The sequence below is a fragment of the Heliangelus exortis genome, chromosome 8, assembly GCF_036169615.1.
Source record: "Heliangelus exortis chromosome 8, bHelExo1.hap1, whole genome shotgun sequence".
NCBI lineage: Eukaryota > Metazoa > Chordata > Aves > Apodiformes > Trochilidae > Heliangelus > Heliangelus exortis.
The window spans coordinates 21,637,848-21,653,322 of record NC_092429.1 but is presented as its reverse complement, the minus strand read 5'-3'; the positions used below and the strand labels follow the sequence as shown (position 1 = coordinate 21,653,322).

The 15,475-nt window shown below is 34.7% G+C and overlaps 1 protein-coding gene across 2 annotated transcripts in view; it reads right to left on the bottom strand.

Annotated features, from left to right (window-relative positions):
• Window positions 1-15,475, bottom strand: part of KIF14 (kinesin family member 14) — a 238,734-nt gene that overhangs the window by 218,498 nt on the left and 4,761 nt on the right. For both annotated transcript variants that reach the window (XM_071751024.1, XM_071751023.1), the window contains exons 4-21: window positions 15,152-15,239; window positions 13,156-13,254; window positions 11,521-11,573; window positions 11,139-11,169; window positions 10,676-10,783; window positions 9,245-9,361; window positions 8,496-8,614; window positions 7,740-7,912; window positions 7,304-7,451; window positions 7,138-7,201; window positions 6,721-6,905; window positions 5,829-5,931; window positions 5,454-5,614; window positions 4,489-4,636; window positions 3,658-3,810; window positions 2,968-3,094; window positions 2,260-2,353; window positions 1,050-1,188 (exon numbers count right to left, since the gene is read on the bottom strand). In XM_071751024.1, coding sequence (XP_071607125.1) covers window positions 1,050-1,188; window positions 2,260-2,353; window positions 2,968-3,094; window positions 3,658-3,810; window positions 4,489-4,636; window positions 5,454-5,614; window positions 5,829-5,931; window positions 6,721-6,905; window positions 7,138-7,201; window positions 7,304-7,451; window positions 7,740-7,912; window positions 8,496-8,614; window positions 9,245-9,361; window positions 10,676-10,783; window positions 11,139-11,169; window positions 11,521-11,573; window positions 13,156-13,254; window positions 15,152-15,239 — 2,110 coding nt within the window. The remainder of the gene's footprint in view (window positions 1-1,049; window positions 1,189-2,259; window positions 2,354-2,967; window positions 3,095-3,657; window positions 3,811-4,488; window positions 4,637-5,453; window positions 5,615-5,828; window positions 5,932-6,720; window positions 6,906-7,137; window positions 7,202-7,303; window positions 7,452-7,739; window positions 7,913-8,495; window positions 8,615-9,244; window positions 9,362-10,675; window positions 10,784-11,138; window positions 11,170-11,520; window positions 11,574-13,155; window positions 13,255-15,151; window positions 15,240-15,475) is intronic.

Here is a 15,475-nt window from a genome sequence, read left to right as displayed (position 1 = left end):
GTGTGACAGTAAAATGTATAACATATGGGTGAAGACAACATGTTCTACAAAGAGAAGAACAGTTGTTTTAATGCTTTTTTTTTCTTTTGTTAAGATACATGTAATCTAGAAGATAACTGACTGTCAGCCAGCTTGAGGTGTGTTTGAAAACAAACAACAACAAGTTAAACATTTAGGGAACACACCTAGCTTCAGAGATACAGGAACTCAGAGTAGAAAACTTTTTCAGAGCTCTTCATCTGCCAGCTTTATTAAAAATCTGGCCATAAATTTTACACTTTTTATTTGCTTTTATAGCTAGATTTGTGTAATAGATTTAGCCTTATTTGTACAGGAAAGAGAACCCAGTGATATTGCCAAGATCAATAGATTTAATAATAAATATTGTAAAAATCTTCTCTTGTTGTAACAGTTGCATATTAAAGTTATATCATAAAAGGAGAGTTTCATCAATTTCCTTACATAAAGAAGTTATTCTTTCAAATAAAACATGATTCTTTAATGAGATGCAATTATTTTCTAAAGTATTAAAAAATAATTCTAACTTGGTCTCATTAAAAGCAATAAATTAGATACAGGGATTAATGTGCACTTTTGTTGTCAGTTAAGTAAACAAAAAAACTGAAAATGCCTTGAAAAAACTCTGGAGAACCTAAAGCACAGACAAAAGAAAACAGTAGCAAATTGATTTACTGAAAACAAAGAAAAATAGATAGAACATAGTAATGAAAATTAAAGTGCTACCTATAAAAAGTCAAGTTTTCTTCTAGAACAGATAAATAATTGAACTACCAGAAGAACCACAAAGCAGTCCCTTTTTTTAATATTACACTGGGTACAAAATGACCTGAATAAAACCCCTGATATCTGCTGTCCTCTCTCTGTGTGACAGACAAATTCATACACGTGTTTAACAAAAAATAAAGTGTCTTTGGCATTGAAAATAATAAACAAAAGAAATCCAAGATGTTGCTGTGTTATCCTGTATAATTATAAAAAAATATGATGTTTGAGAAAATATTACTGGTTTTTCTTCAGTTGCTACTGACCTCATAGAGTTCTTTCATTGCTGCTAGTTTGCATTCAAATTTCTCCAGGCTCCAGAAAGTTGCTATTCTCAGTTTGATGTTACGAACCTGTACCTGGACAGAAGACACTGCTCCTGTTTTAGCATCAATTTTGTCATGCCTCAGAATTTGAAGAAGTTTGAAAAAAAAGAAAAAAAAAGGAAAAAAATACATTATCCATATTGCAAAATAAGCAAGATACATGTAGATATAATTATGCAGAAAAAAGTTTTATTTTAAACACAGAAATTGCCTGTGACATCATGTATCTCAAATATAGATTAGTGTAGCCACTGAATTGTTTTTATGTAAAGGAAAAGACATCCCTGCATTCAGATATACAAACAGATACTAGTACACAAATTCCTGGATCTCAAGGAACTCAGGACCAAATATATGCTACAGAATTCCACTGGCAGAGTTCTTGTTGAAGGATGTGTAAAGACAATCTCTGAAAAACAGCAATACCTGCACCTAACTTGGAAGTCCTTGTAAACCTGAGTTTACTTTAGCATTTTTTTAAATGATATGGAATTTCCTCTGCACTAATATATCTCTGCTCACACCAAGAATACCTAATCAATATAGAGGTTTCTAAAACATACTTCAGCTATGACTTTGCAAGTAGCATGGCATAGCACGTGATCTGTGGAGTGATCAATATCCACTGTATCCATGTTCTCAGGTTTTTACTTTGAACTACTTCTGTTGTAGTCTTCTGAACAACTCCTAGTGGCTGGCACATATTCCCTGGTCTGGTTTTGTCCAAAAGTTACTGTACTTTTAGACCACTTCAATATGTGAACCAAAGCAGGATGAATATGGGCTTCAGGATTTTGACCTCCAAAGGCCACTTGATCCAAAATTAATTGTCTGTTGACACGGGTTTAAAGTCTTGATGTAAAATTCAGTTCACAATTCAAACTAACAACCTAAATGACACACTTAACTACAGTTAGCTTGGAAAAGTGATTAGTCATGCCCAACTTAACAAAAATGTGATAAGAAAAACAATCAGCTCCTGGCATGTCCAGAATCCAGCCCCCAATTTATATATATTTATATACACATAGTATGCATATTATATATATATATATCACATAAAGGTACTGTATATATGTGATATATATTATATATATATGCACATATATGTATGTATATAATATGTAGCCCCTTATATTAGCTAACTCACCTGTAGAAAACAGTGTGTTTCCCTAATTCATTACTAATGGTGTTGGCCTCTTTGATCATCACAGATAGCTTCAGAGAATTCCAATTAAGTGGAACTAATAAAGAATAGCACATAATGATTAAACAGATCAAATAATGTGGTGCAATAAATAATGTGCTGCAACAACATAAGGGTTAAAAAAGAAACTACAACCAGTGAAAAAAATCTGAACGGGCTTTAGCCAGTAACAGTTCTGTTAATTCCCAATACACTGGGAAAAATGACCCTTCCAGCCAAGATAACCTTTTATGAAAGGTCACATAAAGGGTATTTCAGAACTAAAAGCATAACACTAGACACTATATATCAGACAAATCTGAGACACAAAACTAAACAGGATAAAATCTGTTACTCTGGTTTCCCCAGTGAGTTAACATCTAACCAGTTTAGCTGGAAGGGGAAAGAACGTGTAAGTAATTGAGGTAAATACAGACTACACATATACCCAGCTAACCACCCTGTGCTGTGATTAAAACAGAGCTTTTCAGCTCTGATATAGGTAGCTTATGAACTGAAAGGACCATAGCATCAAAATGCACTTCCTGTTTAGGATCTTTAGACAATTGTTATAGGAAGGAAAAAAGCTTCCATATCCATATGTACTAAAATCAAGCCCATCAAGCAAAGGAGAAGTTAGTATTGCCCTTGCAACATTATCTATATACATACTAGCCACAGTTTTATTCCCTCTTCCACAGTTCTTCTGAAGGGTATCTATTTCTTCAGCAATCTTCTGCTTCTCAGCTTCCAGAGCTTCTAGAATCTTTGTATGACGAATAGTATGATCTTCTAGAGCCTGGGGGAAACAAAAAAAAAATCCAAAACTCTTAATACATTGTTTATTTCAGCTGTCCTTTTATGGACCCTCAGAATAGAATTCAGTTTATACTGGACATCTGCCATATCAATAGGAAACCCTCCATCTTCAAACTCTTAACAATTTTCTGGTTTTCTTACATGTTGACGTGCTCAAGAAAATACTGGAATTAAAAAGAAACAACTTTAAAAATTAATTCATACATGTTGCAGTAGTCAGATATATATTAACACCAGCCAAAAACCAGGCATTACTTAACATTAATGCTCAGAATCATAACTTTAGGCACAAGTCACTGAATTTTGGTAGATGAACAAGCCCACAGAAATAAGCTCAGCATTATTTTATTCACATATTTAATACAAGACCATATTTAAACAGTAAACAAACCATCTATTCTTTTGCATTAAATCACATATAGAAATACTCTAGAAACATACGTTTTATTTAAAAAAAAAAAACAAAACAGCAAAATACAAAAAACACAGTTCACGTAGAAAGCACTTTTGCTTTGTTTTGCTTTTTGTTTTTTGTTAATTTACCTGCTTGGTAGATAAAGTCTCCATTTCCAAACGTTTCTTGTTGAAGTGTAGCTCTAGCTCAAGATTTTTCTTTGCCTTCTCTAGCTCCTGTATTTTAGTTACAGCTTTTTGGTTATTGAGTTCCTGGATTTGCTTCTTATGAGATTCTTCTCTCTAAATATAAAAAGGACTGATGAGAGGATGCATGCTACTTCTACAGCATTTCTAATCTGGCCCTTAGGCAGACAGTAAGATTTATTTTCAGTTCAATATATTTAAAACATGCAGCCCCTGTGGACTATGCAGTCCCATGTAAGCAATGGAAGGTCACACCCCAGTTCTTGTGCATCACACCACGTCTTCTATAACACATTTTAGGAATGAGATACTCCATTATTATCATTTTACAATGATGTATTGATCTATGTAAACTTATATTTATTGTGAAAGTATTTAAGAATACAAAAGCAACCTGCTAACTTGAAGGAAAAAAAGCCACATTAATTGAAATACTGGAATAATTCAAGAGTCTAACAATAAGTTAGATTTTCTAGGGATTCTTCTTCCTATACAAATTACATTGACTTTACACTGGATTAACATTTTAGTTCCTGACTAATTCTATAAGCCCCAAACTCTAGAATAATTCTTTGAAGGATACCTACTTTATAACTTCTTGTGTTAGCAGAAGTGATTTATTATGTTTTTAAGAAGAGTAAGTCTTCAGATTCCCTAAGACACTTAAATATCAAAGACCAAAATAAAACCACAAAAACCAAATTGAAACTCCATACTACAGCTTCTACTCTACTTTATTGATATGTTTTGTGTTAAAATGCAATGGCAACTTACCACCTCTGCTTCTAGTGATTTTATTTTGCTTTCATAAGCTTCTTTTTGAGAGGCAAGTTCTTGCTGAACCATCTCTTTAGCAATTTGGACAGTCTGCATCATTTCTTCTTTGGCTTTGAGTCTTGCCTCCTCAATTTCTGATTCAAGCCTACAGGCAGACGTAGCACACATTTAGAATGCAGGCTTTCATGTCCTACAGGCTGCACAGAGATATCCTTTTTATTCTATTATTACATGAGCCTCCAATTTTAACAGTAAAATTATGAGGGTTTCTTAAAACAAATACAACTTTCATACTTTACCTGAATATTGTTTTTTATTTCATGGGGTAATTGTAGAGAATGCTAAATGTGGAAAATATTCCAGAATTTCTAAATCTACTCGATTTTGGCATTTATTTTATTATGCACCTTTCACAAACTTAAGAACTGCAACACAAACTAAGTCACACTAAGATGTGGACAAGTAAATTTTAAATCAATGGGTCTTGCAGTTCAGTAACTCAAAGGAATGAAGAAAGTACAAGTAACATTACTGCCTCAAATTCTCCACCATCACAGAAAACCAAGGCTGTAACTTTGGGCTCGTCCCATTTTCCTACTGCACTTGCTTTTCAGGCTTTAAATCTCTCTAAAACATCAAAAGTCAGTTTCAGACTCATTGTGTTCTTTGGGAGAAATGTAAGTGAAGAGATGCACTGCACTGAGTGTTCTTTAATAGTGGTTTACATTCTTGACAACTGGACTAGATCATGGTGATCACCTCTTAGAGGTAAACATTCATTTCAGCTAAGTCTGGGACTTTCATTTCCATTATGAATGGAGATAAAAACAATCTTGCTATTTTCCAACTTGATGCTGTTGCGCAATAATTAATAACCTTAGGTTTCTTATTTCTTAAACTCATTGCATTAATGAGTAATTGCATTAACCAATGAATGTATTTTTAGAAGATACAGTACTTACTGTGTTCTCTGTGCAATAAGCAGCTCATTCTTTGCAAATTCAAAATCTTTTGGACCATCATGCAAAAGCATGGACCCACATGATGGTCTTCTAACTTTCTGAACTTCTACTGGATGATTAAACCTAAAATAATGGTCACCCCCAAGAATCACTCGATCACCCTGTTTGGAAAAAAGAAAAAAAAAATTGTTCCATAACTTTTAGATTTATAAGCAAATTTACAATGCTTAAAACATAATAGGTGGGGCTAGAAATGAACAAGAAACAAGCTCTTAATTGTTTCAGAGCCCTCTACGAAAAACTGCGACCCGAAGTTTTGACACAGCTAAAAAATCTATACATGAACATGTTCCTCTTACCAGATCAATTACTTACATGATGCAGAACTGTTGGGTCTAAAATGCATTTCCCATTCACATATGTCTTTGCTTCTTTCAGTGGAATAATGCTCACTTTGCCAGAAGTGTTTTTTATAACACTGAAAACAAAATACATTAAAAACATCAGTAGCTCATGTTCATTTAAAGTTACGTTTTTTAATAGATTAGAATTAATGCTTTAAATAGTGTTCTGCAATTATTTTTCCAGATTTGGGTTGTCTTCATACTATTAAATTACAACATACATAATCAATGAGCAACAACCTACATATTGGAAGAGAATTGATAACTAAAACTGAGAAGAACCAAGTGCTAAAAATGCCTACCTTTGCTAAGTACCTTTGCCAAGTGCCTCTGCTTTGATAATGTTTAATTTCCAAGCATGCCCATATCTTTCACAGTTCTAGCAAATGATCACCTACGTTTCTTCCAGTATTCTGTCTAGGATCAGTTATATGGAATATACTTCAAAAAATACTTCTGCAATATGGCTAAGAGGCTCTTGACTTTTAGTTTTAAAAGTTTTTTAGTTTTTTAGTTTTACTTTTTAGTTTTTTAGTTTTTTTACTTTTCCACTGAACTTAGAACAGAGTTAACAGAGAATCGTTTGATTGGGTCCTTCTCCAGCATCTCTACATGACTAGAAAATTTTGCTACATGACTGAGAAGAAAGAAATTAAACCCCCTCTGTTAACAAATTTCTAGAGACAGCAGAAGGAAGTTACCTTAATCATTGAGTAGCATATAAGTTATCCCTAAATTGTATTTTCCCACATAGAAAACCACATTTTGCTACTGTCAGAAGGAAGAATGACTCCAAAAGAAAGGTAAGGCAGAGAAGAAATATTTCAAGTTTTCACTTCCATTATAAAAAGAACACTACATACCAATGGTCATCAGCAATTAGCACTCCGGAAAGCTGGATATCATGTTTTGAATTTGGTGTATACCTTCCAACTGTTGTTTCTCCTTCTTTGATCATGTACAACAACACCTCAGAAAGCTGAGGATCTTCACTGAGATTGACAAGGTTTGGTAAATGATTGTCCATTTTGAATGCAATTCCTGCTTTCTAGGGAAAAGGAAGCTCTGCATAAAAACCAATTTACTTAGTGCATTCAAATATCTACATTAAATTTCAGTAAGAAATCACAGTAGTTTCTTAAAGGAACAGCGTTAAGGAAACAAAATCTTACAACTCATAGACTCACAGAATGTTAGGGGTCAGAAGGGACCTCTAGAAATCATCTAGTCCAACCCTCTCAAGGCTTGCTGATGTTAGAAAGTTAAGAAAGAAAAAGTACCTGCAATTCTTTTATATCTTCTAATTTTCTTTTTTCAGCTTGTTCAATTTTTTCTTTCCAGGCTCTTTATATATTGAGGGGAAAATAAGAACATATTAGGAGAAAAATCACAGCATATATTTTTTATCATTTCTGTTTTAAAGAAAGAAATTAACAACTGTCCAACCTTCTCATTTCTGCTATGTCCCTCTCCTGCTGGTGCAATTTTACCCTTAAAGATGTTATTTCCTGCAAATAACGTCTGTATTTTTCAGGATCAGTGTTCGTAGCATTTCTCTGAGCTGCCTTCAGTTTTTCAATTTCAGCTTTCAATTCTACATTAGACAAACCAGACAGAGTACACATAAAAATAAAGACAAAATAGGTTTTAGAAATTTCAGCATGGTACTAGAAAATTCACCATGTTTCAGATATCATCTGAAATATGGCAAAAAGAACAATCTGACAAAGAAGAATTACTATAAAAGTATCTGTCATATTAGCCTATTTGACAAATGGTCAGTCAGCACAATAGATTATTGAGAGTAACAATCCTGATTGAGTGATAACTTAAACACACATGCACATGAAAAACTTTCAAAGGCTGCACATGTCAACCTCACCTCTGATGAGCTTGGCATTCACATCTTCATTTACTTTAGCAATGTTGAAAATTGAACAAGCTTGTTTTGCATAGCGAAGGGTGCTGAGTGTTTCTTCTGCACTGCTGGCAGCTGGACTTACTGTGGCAATCATAGCAGTTTGTGAATTTCCACCAAGGCTTTCCTTTAATAACCTTCATTTGGCAGGAAAGTAGAAGTCAATCCCCAGCCCCCGCATTGCAACCCAAATCAAAATTCTCAGTTTGAACAGATCAAATTCAAATAGCTACAGTCTTGCTACTTATTTGACAGAGATAGTTAGCTTGTTAAAGAATAAAAAGTCTTGTTTGTTTTTTATATTATGCACCTTAGGTCACTTGGCAGAGAGAGAAAGTAACACCTCCTGCTGAATACAAGAGGAATTCACAGGCTGAGAAAGCTTGTACTTCATAGAATCATAGAATCCTAGGGGTTGGAAGGGACCTCGAAAGATCATCTAGTCCAACCCCCCCTGCCAGAGCAGGGCCCCCTAGAGTACATCGCCTAGGAACATGTCCAGGCGGGTTTTGAATGTCTCCAGTGAAGGAGACTCCACAACCCCCCTGGGCAGCCTGTTCCAGGGCTCTGTCACCCTTACAGTAAAAAAATTTTTTCTGATATTCAACTTGAACCTCCTATGCTCCAATTTACACCCATTACCCCTTGTCCTATCACTGGTCACCACTGAGAAAAGCCTAACTCCATACTTCTACATAAAATATTCTGAAATGTACATACCAAGTAAGGACAGATTCCCGGTAAGGGATGAAAGTTTTCTTTCCATTTTGAGATTGTTTAGACAGTGCAGAAATAACTTTTCCAAGGGTTAGCAGTGATTTATTGATACTCACACCTTCCTATATAAAGCAAAATTAAAAATAATTATAATACAGTTGTGTTTTGTTTTGTGATGTTATTGACTGCATGGCTGATTTAATTGTTCTTACTCAATGTATGGTAAAGTGATACCACATTAGGAATCACCAGCATTTGAAAAAAAAAAACAACAAAAAACCAGTAAGATGGAAGAGTATCCTAGAATCTCTTCATTTGGAAAGAACAGAGACCCTGGCTTTAAAATAAGTGGTGTTAAGACCCATCAAACTTATGAAGGCAGCTTGAAAGAAAGCCTCTTTTTAGAAACTCAATTTGTGTAAAATCCAAAAAAGAGTCAAGCAATTCCATGTGATATCCTACTCATGACTTGAAAAGTCATGTTCCTCATCCCCTCTGAAGGACCACGAGGCCTGCATAGCATGGGGAGTGCTGTCCTAAAGCAAGATCTAGAGTATCCTACTCCACAGTTAAAAGAGCTTTTTAGGGCAATGCACCAGCAAAATACTATGCAATACTTACAAGCATAAAGACTACATATCCCTCCATATCTACACTTCCTGCCCAAGAGTCCTGGTAGGTGAGGGTAATTTGTGGTTAAGGTGTATTCTTTGAAGTTAATCTTTTCCCACAGATTTCCAATCTTGGTTTACCTTAAACCTTTCTCCAGTGGTCTGAGCTTTTGAGCAGCATTCACTGCCAGCCAGGTCAATTAGATTTATGTGACTGGTAAGCCTACGATCACATTGTTCTTCATCCACAAATTCTACCTGGAAAAAAAGAAGTTTGCATTCAAGCAAAAATAAAACACCTGAAGACAAGCAGAAATCTAACAAGCTGTTCACTTTAAATACATCAGGAGCTGACATTTGCTATTGACATTCCATTTGCTTTTTGAGAAAATAATCTCATGTACATCCCTTGAAGGAGTCTAAATTCAGACTTTCAACCATAGTATCTATTGGTTTGTGGTTGAATAATTGTATAAGCACAAACTGCACAAACAAGAGATTAGCAAACTACAGGTTTGGGTCTGAAGTTTGACTATGCTGGCTATCCAATAACCACAGAAATCAAAACGTTGTTATTCACTTAGACCAATAAAGATTACCCAAGTAGCCAGTGAAGAGGTGTCAGGACTAGTTCTGATAGAGAAAGAAATAATCTAGTAGGGAGAATCTTAAGTGAAAGAAGATAAGAAATTGGGACAAAATATTTAACAAAGAGTAAGAAAAAAACAAACAAGAAATTTGTGAATGGAGAAAATTTGACAGACTGTAGCCTTCTGAGGAACTCTACCTCTTTCACTTCTGTTTTGAGGCTCATTTCACTAAGTCAGATTTTTGTCTCTTACGTATCTGTAAATCAGATAAGGGGTTCTAATCCCTGTATCCTGGAGACACATAGGTGAGATATATACTGAAGCAAGGAAAAATTTACTCAGTGAACTGTGTTGAAACCAAGCAGAAACTTCACCTACCATCGTCCCTGCAGAAATTCAGCACAGCTATCCACCTTGCACAGCATAACTTTCTTAAAAGCTGGGAAGTGTTGGCAGTAGTGTGAAATTACGTCTGGCCTCAAGCTGGATTCCAGTTGTATCTCAAAACCCACACTCAGAAGCTTGGAACTACTCATATGGGTGTGTAGTGAGAGGACAAGGGGCAATGGTTTAAAAATTGAAGAGGGGAGATTTAGATTAGATATTAGGAAGAAACTGTTTACTATGAAGGTGGTAAGACACTGGAACAGGTTGCCTAGGGAAGTCGTGGATAACCTCTCCCTGGAAGTATTCAAGGCCAGGTTGGATGAGACCTTGAAAAATCTAGTTTAGTTGGGAGGCATTCCTGCCCATGGCAGGGAGGTTGGAGGAGATGATCTCTAAGGTCCCTTCCCCAAGCCAATTCTATAATATGATTCCATGATCCCTAGATCTGCCAGCCTGAACATATTTATATTGCCTCTATAAATATATGCAGCACAAAGACATTGGAATCTACTATATTCTCACAACAACTTTTAAGCAACACAAAAAGCAAATTTTTACTATCTAATTTGAACAGATATAAAGCACTCAGCAATACCTTGGTTTGTGTCATGACAAGGGTGAAGACAGAATGAGATCTTGAGCTCTTGTCATTCATTACTGTAGCAGCTGTTGCTCTCTGCTTATTTCCGAGTTCAAGCCAACTCTGTAGGAGATGAAATTCAGGCTGTGAAACCAAAGTCTACTTTGGGTATTTATTTAAAGATGAAAATGTCTGCAAATAAAGTTATTAACACAAATTATGACTGTCTAAGGGAGGAATTAAAACTTAAGTTTAAGAGAGCCATACAAAGAGAGTGACACACGCTTGTATGCATCTACTTAACAGCATTATATAGGAATAGCCTTCATTATGCTTTTACAAAACCAGCTGAAATATCATAGACTACTGAGCAGTCTGTAAAGCATTTTCTTCCCACCCAGGGAATTTAGCAGCAGCAGTGAAGAAAGGAGCAAGTAGAAATATTTGTATTCCCTTTTGATAATCAAATAACTCTTACCTGGATATCAGAGTAAGAACTGACAACATTCCTAAGGTGAGAGAAAAAGAAAAGTCTGGGTTCAGACTATTTTGTTTCTACAGTGTTCCCTGCTGCCCAAAATCTGAACTGTTTCCCCAGTAAGAGACAAAACACAAATACACCGTGAAAGCTCCAGTTGCCTTGAGACTTCCACAGACTTATTTCACTAAAGCAATACACTCAAGGAAATACACCAAATCAAGCCAGACAATGGAACCCACTTCTGTAAAGCTGTGTGATACTAAGATCTTGCCTAATACAATGATGGGCACACAAGCTTTCACAGAGCCTCAAGGTAATAATAGGCACACTCTTTCAAGGATTATACCATACATCTATTAAAAGAACAGTTAAGACTTACACTGTCAGGCCTTCCACATATGGTCCTAACATTGGATGCTCTCTTACACGAAGCTGGTGAGAATAATTTTGAAAGAAAAATTATTAGGAGTGTATTAGTTAGACCTAGCATTCAGGAATATCTTAATTTTAAGAGAAAGTCTACCTACACCCCTAGTAGGGCATGTATCATCAACATAAGCATGAATCACCTAAAAGTATTTTCAGGAAAATTCCTAAAACTAAAGTTCTCCAGCTGCCTGAGAAATCACAGCAGACTGCACCAGGCCACTGCTCACAAAGCTAACTGTAGTAACATGTTATCTTATGAGATATTTACATAAGAAAAATCAAAAAACCTTTTCTGCAAGATAAATCTATTATGTTTTCAAGTTAAGTAGCTTAGCTCAAAATCACTAACAAAACTCAGATGAAAACATTCCTACTATAAACAAGGCAGTATAGTCTTTAATTCTGTATGACTAGTCCACTTAAGTCCCAATTCTAGAAAAAAGAACTTATTTCAACAGCAAGGTGAATGTATTATACCTTCTTTATCGTGAACTAATAATCACAGTTTACACACAAGTGGCCCCTATAATGTTCAATATGACAAAGTACAGAAAGTACTATTTGTAATAGAACAGCCATTACAAATGTCTTCCCTATATGCCCTACTTAACACAAATGCCTTTATGATTTTACATATCCTAACACACATGCATTAAAAACCAACTAAATTAGTTTACCTTGAGATCCTTAACTAATACGGTGACTAATTCCACCCCCTCCAAGATTCTTGGTAAACAACAAAAACACCTCAAAAAAAATGGAACTTCCTGAGAGCCACGTGGCTCTAAGCAGTGGAATAGGCAAGGCAAAGAATCTGAAAGGCATTATCCTTCTTAGTGCTAAGCTATTCTATGATAGTAGTTTTCTGTAGCTGGTCCATGTATATACACAGAGGAAAGAAAGAGGGGGAAAAAAACCTCCCTTTGCCAGTATTGACATTTTTCATTAATCTACTGCAGATTGCAATGATACAGTCATCTGCAAACAGGCATCCCAGTAGATAAACTACACACAGGTATTTTCAGAAAGTGACTAAATATTTTAGTGCTGAGAACAGAGAAGGCTGGCAATTAGACATACTTTTTTTTTCCAAACACCATTGGAAGACTCCTGATATTGTCTTCCTTAGGACATATAGGAATGGTACTATAGGTCCTATAGGTACATATAGGTCCTATACTTCCTTAGGAGTATAGGACTCCATCCAAATTACAAGATTGTAACACAAATTATATTGCACAGAAAACTCTTAATATAATCTGAACATTTAAATAAATAATAATAGTACCTTTTATAAAAGCTCATTATTTTGCAGATAAGTAGAGAGCTTAACAACAATTTGGGAAGATTCTACTGAATTTTTTTTTTTTCTATTTCAGGAAGATTTTAAATTTTTTATAAAGAGTTGAACATTTTTCTGCAAGTCATATAGTGAGATTTTTTTTTCTTGAATTACATTATTCACAAAAATATAAGGTAACTAGATAACAAAAGAAAGATCACTTGTCATTTGTGCATTTTTGTTTACAGGAGGGATGCCACTGCTTTGAGATTATGCATATACTAGTTTCTGTGAGCAACTTACTGGTTGTTTCTTCTGTCCACTTTCAGCTTTAAAGACAAGCAAATCATGAATTTTCTCGTTGTATACTTCAAAAAAGCTCATTTCAAGATGATATAATATCTAGGAAAATTAATGTTATTAATATAGTGCAGAAAACATTTTCATCAATAATGAAATTATATCCTACACCCAGTATCTCCTATTGCCAAGAAAACTATTTGAATCTAACCACAGCCATTACCAGATAATAGCTATCCAGCCTGCAAAAAAAAATTACATACATTTACCTCAGAAGTTTCAGTGTTGGAGTTTTTGTGCATGAAAACATAGTTTTGTTTGCACATGCATTAGTCTCATTCCCCTAGGGACTGAACTTCCACATTATGACACATGTAACAGACATGGTATGGATTGATGTTGTCAACATCCTGACATGGAACAAAATGACCTAATGATTCTTGTTCCTACCTACAGCAATTTTGAAAAGTACTGAACAACAAACTTTCATGAAAATACAATCTCCTTCCTCTGAAGGCACCAATGTCTGTATTGTTTTTTAAATAACATGGAATTTCCTTTAACAGATAAGGAAGATTGCAGCAAAGAAAATAATAAAAAAAAAAAGTTTAAAAGTACAAGATCCAAGATGATTTGCAGCAACAGTAGCTGCAAAGCTAGTAGCTCTGCATTTTTAAGTTATATTCTCTAGCCAAACTCAGTAACAAATAGCCTTCTGAGAAGCAGAGTATGATGTGTTCACTGGTATAAGGATTCAAAGTTAAGAATTTAAACATGAAACAATGCATAAATTAGATTACTTAAAAACAGAAAAGTTTGCCTGCATAAGTCTAACAATGTTAAGATGCACTGGCCTGTGAATCAGCCTTTACATGCATGGAAAAACAGAGTGAAAAAGAACACAAAGAACAGCCTTTGTCACATGCATGCTTTTCATAGGGTATTCTTTAGCCAAGAAAGAGTGTAAATATAAGTTTCTGATTCCTTTCACAACGTTAAAAGCCATTCAGAGTTTTTAGCCACTAATTATGATTTGTGTTATTAATACAGAAAGTTTTAGGTGCACAATGCAAATCTCAGGTAGTGTACTGTAATCAAGCTGGTTCCTCAAAAGTTACTCTGTAGCAGAAGTTCAGTCTTAGAAAAACCCTAACAACAGTCAGACAGAAAAATAAGTATACCTGAAGAATTTCCACAAACACCTGTATTCTCACTTTGGGTCTTTTTTTAAAAGAATTTTTTTTTAACTACTCATTAAGACTAAATTAATTCTGACTCCAGTTATGATTCACTAAATTTATCATTATTTGTTGAGGTAGAAACAGAATGTAAACCATTGCTAAAATACTCTGGAAAGGGTGACTACTTTGTTGCCTTTAAATCCACATAACCATAGCCATGGGACAGGAATTCAAATCAAAATACATTGTGATCAGATGAAACATCCCCACCCCTTCTCAGAAGATAACTCTTCCATATAAGATGCAAATAAAGATCTGTTCTCAAAGGAGAGAAAAAACACATAATTTACAATGAAAAAATTAAATTCTTTTAAAAAATATCCCAGTGGAAGTAGTTAATGTTTAAAGATAAATCCACATTCTTTTAAAGTCCTGTTTTATATGCCTCCACTGAAGGTATAGAATCCACAAGGATTTCATTTCACCTTTCCTTACATAAAGCTTATCTAGTAAGACATGTTATATAGAGAAAAGAATGCCACTTTAGTTACACATCGAAAATATCATGCCCATACTTCTTTTTTTACACTATTGTCATTAAGTAAACAATGTTGATGTGGACTAGTTAGGGAATCCTGTTATTCAGAGCTAGTAGCAAAAAAAAAAAAAAAAATAGAGATTTGAATCAGCAAAAGAATATACACATTAATAAATGGATCAACACTGTGGTAATAAAGAAGAATGATACAGGTATAAAAATACTGAAAGAGATCAGTTTCCTTGTGATTCAATGTAAGGTAAATAGCATAAGCACACACCTGCTCCTTGTCCATTTGTGATATTTGAATGAAAAGATCTTCACAAAGTCTTGGAATTATTCCTCGGTCTTCCTCAAACCCCATCATCCTGTAGTTACAACAAAACCTCCTACTTTAGTTTTGTAACCCTCCATAGTTAATTTTACTATTAGCTATATAGCTCTAAGGTTGAAATGCCATATGCTTCTAAGTTATAGAAGTAATAATCAACAAAAATAATCCTGACCTAAGCTGGCGCTTGCTTGAGCAACAAGATGGACAAGATGATTTCTAAAGGTCTTTTCTAATTCATTCATTGAGAAATAAGTTGAAAACCTGAGCTAA